At 39.1% G+C, this 15,556-nt stretch overlaps 1 protein-coding gene across 4 annotated transcripts in view; it reads right to left on the minus strand.

The window, feature by feature from the left end:
• The window catches only part of CDC42BPA (CDC42 binding protein kinase alpha), a 322,688-nt gene that overhangs the window by 166,669 nt on the left and 140,463 nt on the right, over positions 1–15,556 (minus strand). For all 4 annotated transcript variants that reach the window (XM_049635114.1, XM_049635113.1, XM_049635116.1 and 1 more), the window contains exon 6: positions 7,259–7,352. In XM_049635114.1, coding sequence (XP_049491071.1) covers positions 7,259–7,352 — 94 coding nt within the window. The remainder of the gene's footprint in view (positions 1–7,258; positions 7,353–15,556) is intronic.

Here is a 15,556-nt window from a genome sequence, read left to right on the forward strand (position 1 = left end):
AAAAAAAAAAAAAAAGAGGTTAGAGAGGGAGGGAACCAAACCAAAAGAGACTCTTAAAAACTGAGAACTGAGGGTTGATGGGGGGTGGGAGGGAGGGGAGGGTGGGTGATGGGTATTGAGGAGGGCACCTTTTGGGATGAGCACTGGGTGTTGTATGGAAACCAATTTCACAATAAATTTCATATATTGAAATAAATAAATAAATAAATAAATAAACTGAGAACAAGCTGAGGGTTGATGGAGGGTGGGAGGGAGGGGAAAGTGGGTGATGGGCATTGAGGAGGGCACCTGTTGGGATGAGCACTGGGTGTTGTATGGAAACCAATTTGACAATAAATTTCATATTTAAAAAAATAAATAAATAAAGGAGCATATAAAAAAATGAACATTCTCAGGGTAGAATAACGGCTAATATTCTGGATTTTCTTGAAAAAAAATATCATTCTTGGTTAATCATTAGAATAGACTTCATATTTGGCAATCCTAGATTAAGTAACTTGAAAACTCTTCCACTGCAAACTCTTAAAAATGCTACATAAAATACAAAACAACCATCTTTATAAACATATAAATGAGCTCTTAAAAAAAAAGAAATTCTTAGAGGCCTATAATCAAGTGATGTTTGGGAACCAGAGTGATAATCATTAGAGCAAGGAGTGGGGCTGGCTGGGGAATGTTGGTTTTCATGTTCTAGGTCCTCGGGTTTTAACATATACAGGAGGACAAGAGGACCCTCAGCCTATATGATGTTTGAAGCAAGAGGCAGCCCCATATAATAATCCTCACACTAAAGTGGATCTTGTATATAAATAAGTAAATACAATACTATGGATACTAAAAAGCACATAACTATATAATCATGGTCCACAGAAATGTTCTAACTGAAGTTGGAAAGTATTTAGAACTGAAAAAGAGTCAGATGCTGTATTATATACCAAACTGACAAAAGAAAAGAAAAGCACAAATAAACAACATTAGGGTGGAAAAAAACAAAAAAACCCTACACACGTAACAGATTTTAAAGCTAAGAAGAGTGCAATCTGAATGTTATACCAACAAAATAGAAAACTCAGAGAAAACAGACAATTTTCATAGGAAAAAAAATAATAACTTACCAAAACTGACTCAGGAAGAAATAGAAAACCAAAGAGACCTATAACCATTAAAAAGTTTGAATCAATAGTATAAAATCTACTTGGAAAACAAACAAACAAACAAACAAAAAAAAAAAAAAAGGAAGAAGAAGAAGAAGAAGAAGGGGAAGAAAACAAAACCTCACTAAGGCAAAGGTGATTTAAAAGTGAGTTCTACCATTCTACAAATTACATAACCCCTGTGTTACAGAGGGTTATGCTCTAAAGCCAAAATGGGTAAGGGGAGAGGATAGGACTACTCCCCTGTCCATTTTATAAGGCTAAAATACACAACCACAGAAACCAGACAAGAATGATTTGAGAAAGCAAATCACACCACAACCTCAGATATGATCAATCTCAAGTATGAATCTCAGGTAACAATCCAGTATAAAATATTAGCAGAGTCAATCTAGCAATTTGTTCAAAAATATCAATACGCCTTCATCATAAAGTTATGTTTAGCCAGAGAATGGATGACTCAACATTAGACAATCTATGTCATTCATCAGATTAACAGATTAAAGGGAAAACATCCTAATATCATCATCTCGATGGATGCAGAAAAATCATTTAATTACGACAATAACAACGATAACATATTCTTAGTAATAAGAAACAGAAATTTCCTTAATCTTATAAAGAATATACACGAAAAGTTTACAGCAAACATCATGCTAAATTTGACCCTATAGGAGAAACACTGTTAATGTCAAGAAGAAGGCATAGAAGCTCCCAATATTCCTAGCTATGTAATACTACACTGAAGATCACTGCATAAGGGTAAAAAATAGCATATGTAAGAAATGGAGAAGACAAAACCCGAAGCTGATTATTACTTGTGGATCATATGACTGTCTATATAGAAAATCTAGAAGAATCTACAAATTATTTTGAATAAGAAATTTAGCTTGCTAGCTTCAAGATAAGTATACAAAAATCAACTTGGTCCTCAACAAAAGTAACAAGCTATTAAACTGGAAACTTTTTAAAGTTATCATTTATAATGCTCCACGCCCCCAAAAATCCACAGTATGCCTAGGAACAAGCTTAACAAATTAAGGTCATGGATTTATGGTGAACATAATGATAAAACTTCGAAAACAGACATAAAAGAGAACCTAAACCAATGGGGAGAGACACCATATTTATGGAAGGCAAGATTCCATGTTATGGACATAAATTTCCCCAAAATCAACCTCTATATTCAATGCAGGTCTACAAGCTTGTTTGTGAAGGGGTATTTGTATGTGTGTACACGTATGTATATAAACCAAGAATGTAATCCCAACGATCATACAGAAAAACAAATGGCCAAGGACAGCTGAGACAATTTGAGAAGAAAGGGAATTACAGCAGGACATCTCTCCCAAAAACTGACTTCTTGTAAAGATATGTAGTGATTAAGGTGGCAGAGTTTTAACTTGCAGGTGAGAGCCAAAAAGCAAGGCGACACTTGACTTGGAAAGTCATAAAATTTGGGAAAGGTTAAAATTGAGGCAGCTGCCCAGGTGATAAATAAATCCTATCCAAAGTCATATAATCATAACATTTCAGAACCCTGGGACAAATTTTCCACAAGCTTCCAGATAAGGTGGGGGGTGGGGAGGGTTACAATAGAAGAATTGAGAACTAGAATGTCGCCAGATGTCTCCACAGTAAGTTAGAAGACAAGGCAACGCCTGCTAGATATAATTTCAAATCTATAATACTATGCCCAAATAAATGATCAATCAAGTATGGGGGTAGAAGTGACACCATTTTTAAGATGTGCAAGATGATAAAATATTTACTTCCCCAGGAACCCTTCTCAGGCAGCTACCACCAGGGGGAAAGAAAGCCAGACACGGGACCCAGGAGACAGAGGAGGCACCACTACGGAGCCATGCAGTTAATCCCATGATGAGGGGTGGGACAGTAGTGGCATGACTGTGCTACGACAGGCCAACAGAACAGTCCAGATTAGAAAGGGGGGTGGCAAGGCTCTAGGGTAGCCATCTCCAAAAGATAAAAGGGAACCGCTAAGTGACTTAATGTGTCTGAGAGAGAGAGAGGAATTACAGGGTGGAGAGTTTGGGGATAACCTGGCAAGGATTACACAGAAAACCAGGCAAAGTGGTCACTTAACTCCAAGGGCAACAAAACGCTGTTCAAGAAAATAATTATAATTAAAATAAACCACATGGCAGCACTATGAACAATATTTTGTATAAAATCATAACTGAATAGGATTTGAGGAAAGACTGTGATACTTACACTAGGAAGACAGACAGAAAGTGTATGGGTTGGATGAGACGGTAGGAAATTTTCCACGGTAGGAAATTAACAGGTAAAATCTAAAACTAAATAATCAAAAGATAGTAGCAAAATATGGTAACCAGAAATACGTAAGTAAAAGAAACGACAGAAGAAAAGCCAGAAGTCTGTAAGTGTCTTCCTCTAGCAAAAGAGATACAGACTAGAAAGAACAGGACACAGGAATGCAGTTTTTACGATAACCCTTCTTGAAATACATATAGATCGCTTCGAGGAAAAAGAAATTAAATGGAAAGAAAACTAGTACAAAGGCTTACTCATTATAATTTTTAAAATTTTTTAAATGTTTATTTATTTTTGAGAGAGGGAGGGAGGGAGGGGCAGAATCGAAGCAGGCTCTAGGCTGTCAGCGCAGAGCCCGACGCGGGGCTTGAACTCACCAACCGTGAGATCATGACCCGAGTCAAAGTCCTAGCCCCTCATTATAATTTTTTACATGGAGCCCCTGGAGCTCCTCATTTTAATTTTTTAAATGGAGGATAAACCTGCTGTTATGTCCAGGAAATTTATTTTGAGGTCATCAATAAAGAATGAATGATTGGGAAGACGCACCACGATTTCAGGAATAAACTTGATCGGGGGTGACTCCTGCGGACAGAAACGGTACACACTGCATTCTGGGATGCACAGGGATCTGGAAGGCTGCGAATCAGAGTCCCAGCTGTGAGTCTAAGGGGTAGATAACATGCGGAAGTGGGGAAACGCTAGCTCTTTCCAGGGAATTCTTCTTCCGTGTGACTCTCTCCTCTCTAGAATTCCGATCCACAGCTTCCTGATGCCACAGCCTCCTGACTTTGATCTGTGGTTTCTCAACTCAGCAAGACCACCCTGCGATTTCTCCCTTCTCGTGTCATGCCTGCCACGATCTACTGCCCACTTCCTGTCTCACATACAGCAGGTATTCTCGAGCAGTGTGATTCCACAGACTATTTCACGTGGTTTGTGTTACTTCCACGTATATCATAACCCCATGTGACAGCGTTATTATTTTTGCTTTTAACAGTCATCGGATGCCTTTTATGTACATTCTGAAGAAATATAGTCCTTTGTCTTTATCCTACCTATCTTATTGATCATATCTGATATTCTTTATCCCACCCATCTAAGTATGCAACTGGTATCATTCATCTCCTTTGGATTAAAGGACACTGCTTAGCATCCAGGCCTGCTGGAGATTAATGTCTCATCTTTCATGTAACTGAAAATGTCTTTTATTCACCTTCATTTTTGAAGAATATCTCTGCTTGACATAGAACTCTTGGTTTACACATTTTTTTTCCGTTCAGCATTGCAAAGACATCATTTCATTATTTCTGACAAGAGAGCTGTGGCTATTCTTACCATGTTCCCAAAGTACGAACATGTTTTCAATTCTGGCGGCTTTCAATTTTTTCCCTTATGTTTCATTTTCAGGAGCTTAATTGTGTACAAGTGGGGTCCCTTTTATAAACGTGAGATACACTAAGATTCTTAGATTTATGTTTTCATCATATTTGGTAAAAATCACCAATCCTACAAAGTTTTCCTACTCCTGTTTCACTCTCTTCTTCTAGTATTCCAATCCTATGGATCCCTGAGCCTCTATTTATTTTGCTTCAGTCTTTTTCTCTCTATTCTTCAGACTGGATCATCTCTTTTGACCTGTCTTCAAACTCACTGGCACTTTCTTCTCATATCTCTAACCTGAATTAACCTCCTCCTGTGAATTTTTTAAATTTCTATTACTATACTTTTCAAGTTCTAAAAGGTCTATTTGAGGGACACCTGGGTGGCTTAGCTGGGTGACCCGACTTCAGATCGAGTCATGATCTCATGGCTCGTGAATTCGAGCTCCGCGTCAGTCTCCGTGCGGACAGCTCAGAGCCTGGAGCCTGCTTCAGATTCTGTGTCTCCCTCTCTCTCTGCCCCTCCCCTGCTTGCGCTCTGTGCTTCTCAAAAACAAATATTAAATTTTTTAAAAAAATAAAGGGTCTATTTGATTTCTTTCTCTGATGAGATTTCTTATCTGAACAATCTTTAAGGCTGTATTTTAATTGTTTAGTCACAACCTGAGCCAAAATCAAGAGTCAAACATTCAACCAACTGGGCCACCCAGGTGCCCCTGACTGCTTCTATTTTTTAACTCTGTATCATAATCCCTATCGTGTCCCGATTTTTGTTTGGTTTGGTGATTTCTGATTGAACGCTGGTCACTGTCAGTAAGCCGTTGGAGCACAAAGCACGGATCCTGTTATCTTTCTCTGAAGATATTAATTCTTGTAGAAGAAGATAAAAAATACTTCCTGATCTCCTTGAACAAGGGTTAGCTTACAGTTACACCCTTGGAGGGCAGATTTACAGAAGTCTGAGATTCATCAACTCGGGGCTTGAACGCATGACCCTGAGATCAACACCTGAGCTGAGATCAAGAGTTGGAGGCTTTAACTGACTAAACCCCCTGGGCGCCTCTGTACCAGTTTCCTTAACCAACCATCAGAAGGACATCTGGTTTTCCAATTTGGGGCTATTACAAATAAAGCTTCTGTAACCATTCATAAATGTACAGTTTTTTGTGGGAATGCAAATTTTTATTTTTCTGGAATAAACAGCAGGTGTGCAATTCCTGGATCACATGGTAATTGCATGCTTATTTTTTTAAGACACCACTAAGATTTTTTCTGGCGTCTGTACCGTTTCACATTGCCTCCAGTAATGTGTGAGTGACAGACTTCACATTCTTGTCAGCATTTGGTATTGTCACCAATTTTTCTTTTTTAATGTTTATTTACTTTTGAGAGAGAGACGGAGACAGAGTGCAAGCGGGAGAGGTGCAGAGAGAGAAGGAGACACAGAATCCGAGGCAGGCTCCAGGCTCTGAGCTGTCAGCACAGAGCCTGACGTGGGGCTCGAACTCACAAACGGTGAGATCAGACCTGAGCCGAAGTTTTACGCTTAACTGACTACACCACCCAGGCGCCCCACGTACGTTTTTATAGTTGTTTATAGTGAGAGGACAATTTGGTACCAATCACTCCTTTCATCATGACCAGAGGCAGAAGTCATATAATCTACTTTTTTCAGGATATCTTCTTAGGATAAATTTTCGGAAGTCAAATTACTGATCCAGAATAATAGGACATTTTCATGGCCTTTGCTCTCAAAAACAGTGCCTGCCAATTGAAATTACTTACATTTGGACCTCTGCTATATAGCCAGGGAGTTGAAAAGCAAGCAAAATAAAACAAGACAAAACAGAGAATAAATTGGGGCATATAGACTTCTATGTAAGTGAAAGAAAACAGCTGAAAGATGTAGGCTTAGGACAACTAAACCAAATGGTCATGTAAAACTGAATCCACATAGAGCCTATCCTGATTAAAGCATTCCTTTGTTGAACGTTGTCCCTCAAAACAGAAACTAGACAACTAGGGAAGAAAGATGAAAAAAATAAAGGTGAGGAAGGAGCCACATTTTCTTCTTCCATCTTCATTCCCTTCTCTAAAACTGTGAAAATATCTCAAGTGCAATCAACAGTCCCTCTAAAGACACAAAAGTTCTCCTAAAAGACGCACTGTATCAATCTTACCATCACTAACATACACAGTGAAAATGGCGAAGGACTTTATAAACAAACCCTATTATGAGTCAGTATGCCTGAACGCTGTTGTGGAAAAAGGTGGCGCGGAGAAAGTCAAAAGGACGGACGGACGGACAGACGGGTGGATGGATAGTTAACTACTATAAATACGTGGATTCTAAAGCAAATAAAGAGGACAATTAGCAAGGGGGAGATCTATGGATAAAATGACTTCAGATTTATCTTTATTTACCGTTCCATCTTCCATCAGCTTCAGACAAGAACCAAAATCTGCTAACCGAATATGTCCATTCATGTCCATCAATATGTTGTCAGGTTTGATGTCCCTGAAAAGATAGATATGGTCAATTTTTAGTTGGCGGGGGGGGGGGGGGGCTGAACCACTTATTTGGTAAGACAAAATTTTATTTGAAAACTTCAACTTCTTTTAAAATCAATACTCTAAGAACACCCATTTGACTAAACTTTATGGGTTCAAATCCTGGCTCCAATTCATATGAAAACTTCCTTAAACACACGCACTTTCAGTGTTCTCCTGGAGATAAAAACTTTTTGGCAGTTTTCATTCAGGTTGAATTAACTATATAATGTGCACAGATTCCAGTATGACCACGTTAGGCCTACTTCCGATACACGGAGAAGACCACAATGTCTTGACACACACAAAACAAACTATCCTTTGGCCGTGAAATTGGAGAGGGAAAAATACACTTCCTTGACCTCATAATAAATAAATTTCTAATTATTTCAGTTCAAAGTAATTCTAAAGACATTGCTTCATAAAGCTGATTTTGAAATTCATCTGACACACCGCTTGGTAGTAATTTACGTGATATGCTTGTAAGGTATCCAAATCTAATTAACAAATCACATCACACCAGTTTTTGTATCTGTTTCTACATTTGAATAAGGAAAAGTGTTGCAAACCTTGGCAAAAATCATACGTAAAACGATTCCTGTAAAGAAGACCCAGCAACGCGTTTTCTAATCACAATCTAAAACTTGTGAAAAATTAAGAGATTAGACCCTCTCAATGTATTCTACCTGGTGAGGAAGAAAAAGAATCTTCTATGAACATCATATATGCAAAAAGAATTCCATTATCATGTGGTTAGGGTCATTTTCTTTCCCATTTCTTTCCTTGACTTATTTATTCTATAACTGGAGGTTTGTACCTCTTAATACCATTTACCTATTTCACCTATCCCCCCACACACCTCACCTCTGACAACCATCAGTGCGTTCTCTGTATCTAAGAGTCTGTTTTTTTGTTTCTTTCTTTGTTCATTTGTTTTGTTTTTTAGATCTACACAGAAATGAAATTACAGGACGCTTGTCTTTCTCTGATCTCACTTAGCATAATACTCTTCAGGTATATCCATCTTGTCACAAATGGCTAAATCACATTCTGTTTATGGTTAAGTAACGATCCGCTCTATGTATGTACATCTTCTTCATCCAATCATCTATCAGTGGATACCTGGGCTGCTTCCATATCTTGGCTATTATAAATAATGTTGTAATAAACATAAGGGTGCACGTATCTTTTCAAAGTAGTGTTTCCGTTTTCTTTGGCTAAATACCCAGGAATGTTATTACTGGATTATACGGTATCTCTGGTTTTAATTCTTTTAGGAACACCCCTTCCCCAATGTTTTCCACAGTGGCTGCACCAGTTTACAGGTTCACCAGTAGCGCACGAACATTCCTTTTTCTCTACGCCCTCACCAACACCTGTTATTTCTTGTCTTTTTGGATTCCAGCCATCCCAACAGGGATACCGTAACATCTTGTTGTGGTTTGGATTTGCATTTCCCTGATGATGAGTGATGTTCGGTACCTCTTCACGTTCAGCATCTCTATACGACTCTCTTGAAAAATGTCCATTTAGTGCTTATGCCCATGTTTTAAGTAGATAGTTTGGTTTTTCGTTATTAAGCTGGAGGCGTATTTTGGAGATCTGCTCTATATTTTGGAGATTTGCTCCTTATTGGACGTATCACTAACAAATATCTTCTCCCATTTAACAGGTTGCCTTTTTGTCTTGTTGATAGTTTCCTTTGCTGTGCAAAAGCTTTTTTTTTTTTTTTTTTTTAATGTTTATTTTTGAGAAAGAGAGAGAGAGAGACAGCGTGAGCGGGGAAGGGGCAAAGAGAAAGGGAGACACAGAATCCGAAGCAAGCTCCAGGCTCCGAGCTGTCAGCACAGAGCTCAACACGGAGCTTGAACCCACAAACTGTGAGATCATGACCTGAGCCGAAGTAGGACGCTTAACCGACTGAGCCACCCAGGCACCCCAAAAGCTTTTTATTTTGATGTAGCCCCCATAATTTATTCTTTTGTTTCCCTTTCTTGAGAAGACCTACTTAGAACAAAGCTGGAGGTATCATGATCCTAGATTTCAAGCTATACTACAAAGATATAATAATCAAACGGTATGGTATGGACACAAAAACAGACAGATGTACGGAACAGCATAGGGAGCAAATAAACCCAAGCTTATGTGGTCACTTAATCTACAACAAAGGAGGCAGGAATACACAATGAGGAAAAGACACGCTATACAACCAATGGTGTTGGGAAAACTGGACAGCACCATGCAAAAGAATGAAACAGGACACTTTCTCACACCGTACACAAAAATAAACTCAAAATGGATTAAAGACCTAAATGTGAGACCTGAAATCATAAAACTAGAAGAAAACATAGGCAGCAGTCTCTCTGGCATTGGCCTTAGCAACATTTTTGTAGATCTGTGTCCTCAACTAGGGTCATTTTAACTGGAATGATACCACTCAAGGTTTCTATGCCTCAATTTTCTCATCTACAATCGGGATAGTAGGACTGAAGACATTTCTGTGTGCAATACACCACAATATGGCAAATACTGACACACAGGCTAAGTCCAGCCCATTGCCTGTTGTTGAAAATAAAGTTTTGTTGTAAATAAAGTCGCTTCCGTTCACTTGTAAGTACTGTCTCTGCTGGCTTTCCCACTATGACAGCAGAAGCAAGTAGCACTGACTACAGTGTGGCTTTCAAAGCCTAAAATATTTCCTGTCTGACCCTTTACAGAAAAAGCTTGGTGACACCTGTTGTGGAGGACAGAGAAAGGATAGATGCACTGGAAAACAACAACAACTTTTATAGGAAATTGGCTTCATTATCCTCAATGTCTGAATTCACCCTGAACTGTCAGAGTGGCATATTAAAAAAATATTCTTCTGTTGCTTGGAAACATCAAAGAACTATACTTTAGTGCTAGAGGACCCTTAGAAATTACCTAAATCATTTTTAGATGACGATAAAAAATGTATTATATTTTTATTTTAAGAGATAGTGGGCACCTGGGTGTCTCAGTCAGTTCAGCATCCGACTCTGGATTTCAGCTCAGGTCATGATCTCACAGTCTGTGGGTTCGAGCCCCACATTGGGCTCCGTGCTGGCAATGTGGAGCCTGCTTGGGCTTCCCTCCCTCTCCCTCTCCCCTTCTCTCTCTCTTTCTCTCCCCCCCCCCCCCCCCCCTCCCCAGCTCACACTCTCTAAGTAAACAAACTTTAGAAAAATATATATTAAGCTGAGGCACCTGGGGCTCAGATGGTTAAGTGTCCAACTCTTTATTTTCACTCTGGTCATCATCTCATGGTCACTGAGATAAGACACCAGTGTTAGGCTCCACGCTGAGCATGAAGCCTGCTTTAGATTCTCTCTCTCTCTCTCTCTCTCTCTCTGCCCCTCTCCCTTGTGCTTTCAAAAAAAAAAAAAGCTGTATAATTACTACACATAACTGTTCCTGGTGTATTTCTCAGATTAACAAAATTTTTTTATGTTTATTTATTTTTGAGATCGAGAGAGTGTGAGCACTGGAGGGGCAGAGACAGAGGGAGACACAGAATCGGAAGCACCAGGCTCAGAGCTGTCAGCACAGAGCCTGATGTGGGGCCCAAACCCATAGGCCGTGAGATCATGACCTGAGCCAAAGGTAGACACTTAACTGACTGAGCCACCCAGGCAGCCCTAGTTCTCAGATTTTATCTATTTATTTTTTTAATATGACAATTTGTATTTCAATATTTTCTGTGATTTCTTTTTTTTTCAATATATGAAATTTATTGTCAAATTGGTTTCCATACAACACCCAGTGCTCATCCCAAAAGGTGCCCTCCTCAATACCCATCACCCACCCACCCCTCCCTCCCACCCCCATCAACCCTCAGTTTGTTCTCAGTTTTTAAGAGTCTCTTATGCTTCCTAGTTCTCAGATTTTAAAGACTAAAAGAATTACAGAAAAGGAAAATAGTGAAAGGATTCATAATCATCATTTTTAAAATATTTTTTATGTTTATTTTTATTTATTTATTTAAAAAAAAATTTTTTTTTTAACATTTTATTTATTTTTGAGACAGGGAGAGACAGAGCATGAATGGGGGAGGGGCAGAGAGAGAGGGAGACACAGAATCTGAAAGAGGCTCCAGGCTCCGAGCTGTCAGCACAGAACCCGACGTGGGGCTGGAACTCACGGACCGTGAGATCATGACCTGAGCCGAAGTCGGACGCCCAACCGACTGAGCCACCCAGGCGCCCCTATGTTTATTTTTATTTTTGAGACAGAGACAGAGACAGAGAGAGAGAGAGAGAGAGAGAGAGAGAGAGAGAGAGAGACAGACACGGAGCACAAGTGGGGGAGGGGCAGAGAGCGGGAGACACAGAATCCGAAGCAGACTCCAGGCTTCGAGCTGTCAGCACACAGCCCGACACGGGGCTTGAACCCACGAATACAAGATCATGACCTGAGCCAAAGTCGGACGCTCAACTGACTGAGCCACCCGGGTGCCGCCATAATCATTAATATTTTAAAGATAGGAAATATTAAAACCTAATTAGACAAATAAATTGTATTTATATTTATAACAAATAATAAACAGTGTAACGGAAAATATTTACCAGGACGGTACTGACTCTCCCTAAGTATCCCATTTCCCTCCCGTATCATCTCCTTCCCCCCACTCCCGAGAGGTTAGCAACCACTACCCTGTTTACTGTATCCACATTTATTTTATGTTATTAGTACACATATATGCAACCATTAAGACTATGTATTTTTCTGAATGTCTTTAAACTTTGTAATTGATACCAAACTGTATGTAGCCTGTGCAACTTGGTTTTCTTCTAATACTGTTTCTGAAACGTGTTATCCACGTTGATACACATTGTTCCAGTCTGTTAGTTTTAATTGCCATATGGACTACTTTCAAATACCGAACTTCTCAATTCTCCTGATTATAGAATTAGCTTGTTTCCAACTATTTCAGATTGTTGTAGGTTTCTGTTTTGCTAGTTTACAAAATTCTGAAATGAATATTTTCATAAATGTCTCCTGGTGCTTACCTGTGAACGTATCTCCAGGCTGTGTAACCAGAAATGGAATTCTAGAATTCTATCGTGTGTGTCTTCAACTTCACAACTGTGATTACTAATTAAGGTTAAGAATCTTTTTCGTCTCACGTTCCTCTTCTGTAAAATGCCAGTTAATATCCTTAGCCATTTTTTTTTTTTTACACTGTGTGTGTGCGGTTTGCTTTGGGTTTTGGTTAATATTCAGGAATTGTTTACTCAAACTTAGGTTACACGTGTTACAAATCTCTCAGCATGTGGGCATGTTTTTCCTCATTGTTTATAATATCTAATTTGTAAAAAAAAAATTATTTAATGTCAATGTAGTCTTCTAATTTGTAATTTGTGTTTTTGTCTTTTTCACTATTTTCAACTTTTGTGAGATATAATTGACAAATGAAACTGCCATATATTTAAAGTATACAACATGACAATGTGACCTACATATACATCTCGCTGAGTTAAGTAACACACCCATCACGTGTTTACTTTTGTTTTGGGTGGGTTTTTTTGGTAAACACTTAAATTTGACTCTGTTAGAAAAGCTGGGTTATATAATACAGTATCATCAACTAGTCACCATGTTATACATCAGCTTCTCGGACCTCATTCATCTTCTAACTGGAAGTTTGTGCTCTTTTACCGCCCTCTCCCTTATTTCTCCAGCCCCTGGCAACCACAATTCTATTCTCGCGATTTGTGGGTTTTGTCCTGGGAAATCTCCCTTACCTTCTCCCCGAGGTCCTAAGGGTGGCGTGTCCCGTATTTTCCTCTGTAAGTTTTAAGGTTTTACTTTTCACTTCAAGCCTTTAGTCTCCCTGGAGTAAGTGTTCACATGTAGTGTGAGATGAGGGCCCTACCTCCTTCTGTCCCGATACCACTGACTTCTAATACCACGCAGGCTGCAGATCGAGTGGATTTCTTTCAGAACTTCCTAAAGCTATTTCCCTGAACAGTCGTTGGAGTCAAAGGAAACCTACAAACAACTGCCAGAACAATCAACATAACCTGGAACTGATCCAGGCAACATTAGATACGTGATGACCCTGTGTCTGTGTCTACACCTGGACCAACACCACACTTAATCACGGAAGCTCTATAAGGACCCCTCCACACCAGCAGACCAAGTTTTTAAATTCTCATGGCTCTTCCAGATGAATGCTAGGATTAGCTTAACAGGGTCCATAAAACACACTGAGATTTTGTCAGGGATCACAATGATTTTCATATATTAATCTAAAGAGAACTGATGTCTTTATAATCAGACTCTTCCCATCTAAGTATACATTATATCTTACTGATGAGGATTCTTTTAGGTCTTTCAATAATACTGAATTTTTTTTCTGCAGAGAGCTTTTATTACCTATATAGCTACCTAGCTATCTTTTAGCAACTATATATCTATGTATTTATTTTATATCCGTAATTTTTATTGTCTATGGTTTTTAGGTGCCTTACAGTTTTGGTGCTACTGTGAATGGGATTTTCTTCATAGAATCATTCTTCCTTCGCTTCCAATTTTTAAAAAGTTTTTCGTTTTAATTTTTTTAGAGAAAGCATGCGTGCAAGTGGGGGAGAGGAGCATGGGGGGCAGGGGAAGGGGAGGGAGGAGAGGGAGAGACACACACACACACACACACACACACACACACACACACACGCAGGCTCTGAGCTCAGCAAGGAGCCTGACGTGGGGCTGGGTCTCACGACCCTGGGATCATGACCTGAGCTGAATCAGACGCTCAAGCGACTGAGCCACCCAGGGGCCCTATTTTGCTTCCAATTTTAATGGGAATGTTCCTAATGTTTCACAATTAAGTACAGTCCTTGGCTTAGATTTTCAATAGAAATTCAATATTAGGGGGAAAAAAATTCAGTATTAGGTTATGAGAATTATCTTCTACACCCAAATTGCTAAAAGTATCAGGAATGGATATTCAATGTTACTGTCATTTTCGGTATTGAGCTTATTTTATGGTTTTCCTCCTTCAATGTATTAATATAGTATATTACACTAATAGATGTTGTACTGTTGAAACTCCCTTGTAGCCTGGGATGAAACCCACGTGGTCATACTTGTTTGTTGGACCACATATCACGGAGTCTAAAATTCCACCAATTGTAAAGAGGCATCACTACGTCCAGTGCAGCTACAAGAGAGAATACACTGGCAACTATAATTTTAGAAGCCATTTCTTTTAAAAAAGCACTCCAATTTCAGAGACATTAAATCGAAAAATAAGTCTGTCTTATTAGTATTGAAAAACACATACACGCTAAATCTGATTCCATTTTTTCTTGATGATTCCTGCTCTTCTATTCATAAGGGACACTGCACCACGCTAACGTTCGCCCCTTGTACCGTCCTCCTTTTCAAGCTTTGTGATCAAGATTTCACTACCATCATAAAGTGAGGGAAACAGATTTTTAAAAATTCTCAAACTTTCTGAAACAATTTACATAGGATTCAATTATCACTTTCTTAAAAGTAAAAGAGAACTCATCCGTGAAACCACGCGGAGTAAAAGAAGGTTCACAGGGGCGCCTGGGTGGCGCAGTCGGTTAAGCGTCCGACTTCAGCCAGGTCACGATCTCGCGGTCTGTGAGTTCGAGCCCCGCGTCAGGCTCTGGGCTGATGGCTCGGAGCCTGGAGCCTGTTTCTGATTCTGTGTCTCCCTCTCTCTCTGCCCCTCCCCCGTTCATGCTCTGTCTCTCTCTGTCCCAAAAATAAATAAAAAACGTTGAAAAAAAAAATAATAAAGTTCCCTTTAAAAAAAAAAAAAAAAAAAAAAAAAAGAAGGTTCACAGCAGCTCTACTGTAAAGGCTCAAAAGTGGGAAAAACGCAAATGACATTAACAGCAGATAAACCATCATATGTTTATACAATGGAAGACCACTCACCAATAAAGAAAAATCTATTGACACATACATAGAACTGAATGAATCTCAAAAACCTTATGTGGATAAAAAGACATCAGATAGAAAAGAATACATGACGTATAATCCTGTTTGTAAGAAGTTCCAGAACAGGTAACCCTAAGTTCTGGTGACAAAAACCAGAACTGGTGACTGCAGAAACAGAAAGAAGATGTTCACGGAAAAGAGCACTAGGACATTTGCAGGGTGATAAGAAAA

Source organism: Panthera uncia, chromosome F1 (genome assembly GCF_023721935.1).
Source record: "Panthera uncia isolate 11264 chromosome F1, Puncia_PCG_1.0, whole genome shotgun sequence".
In the NCBI taxonomy this organism is placed as follows: domain Eukaryota; kingdom Metazoa; phylum Chordata; class Mammalia; order Carnivora; family Felidae; genus Panthera; species Panthera uncia.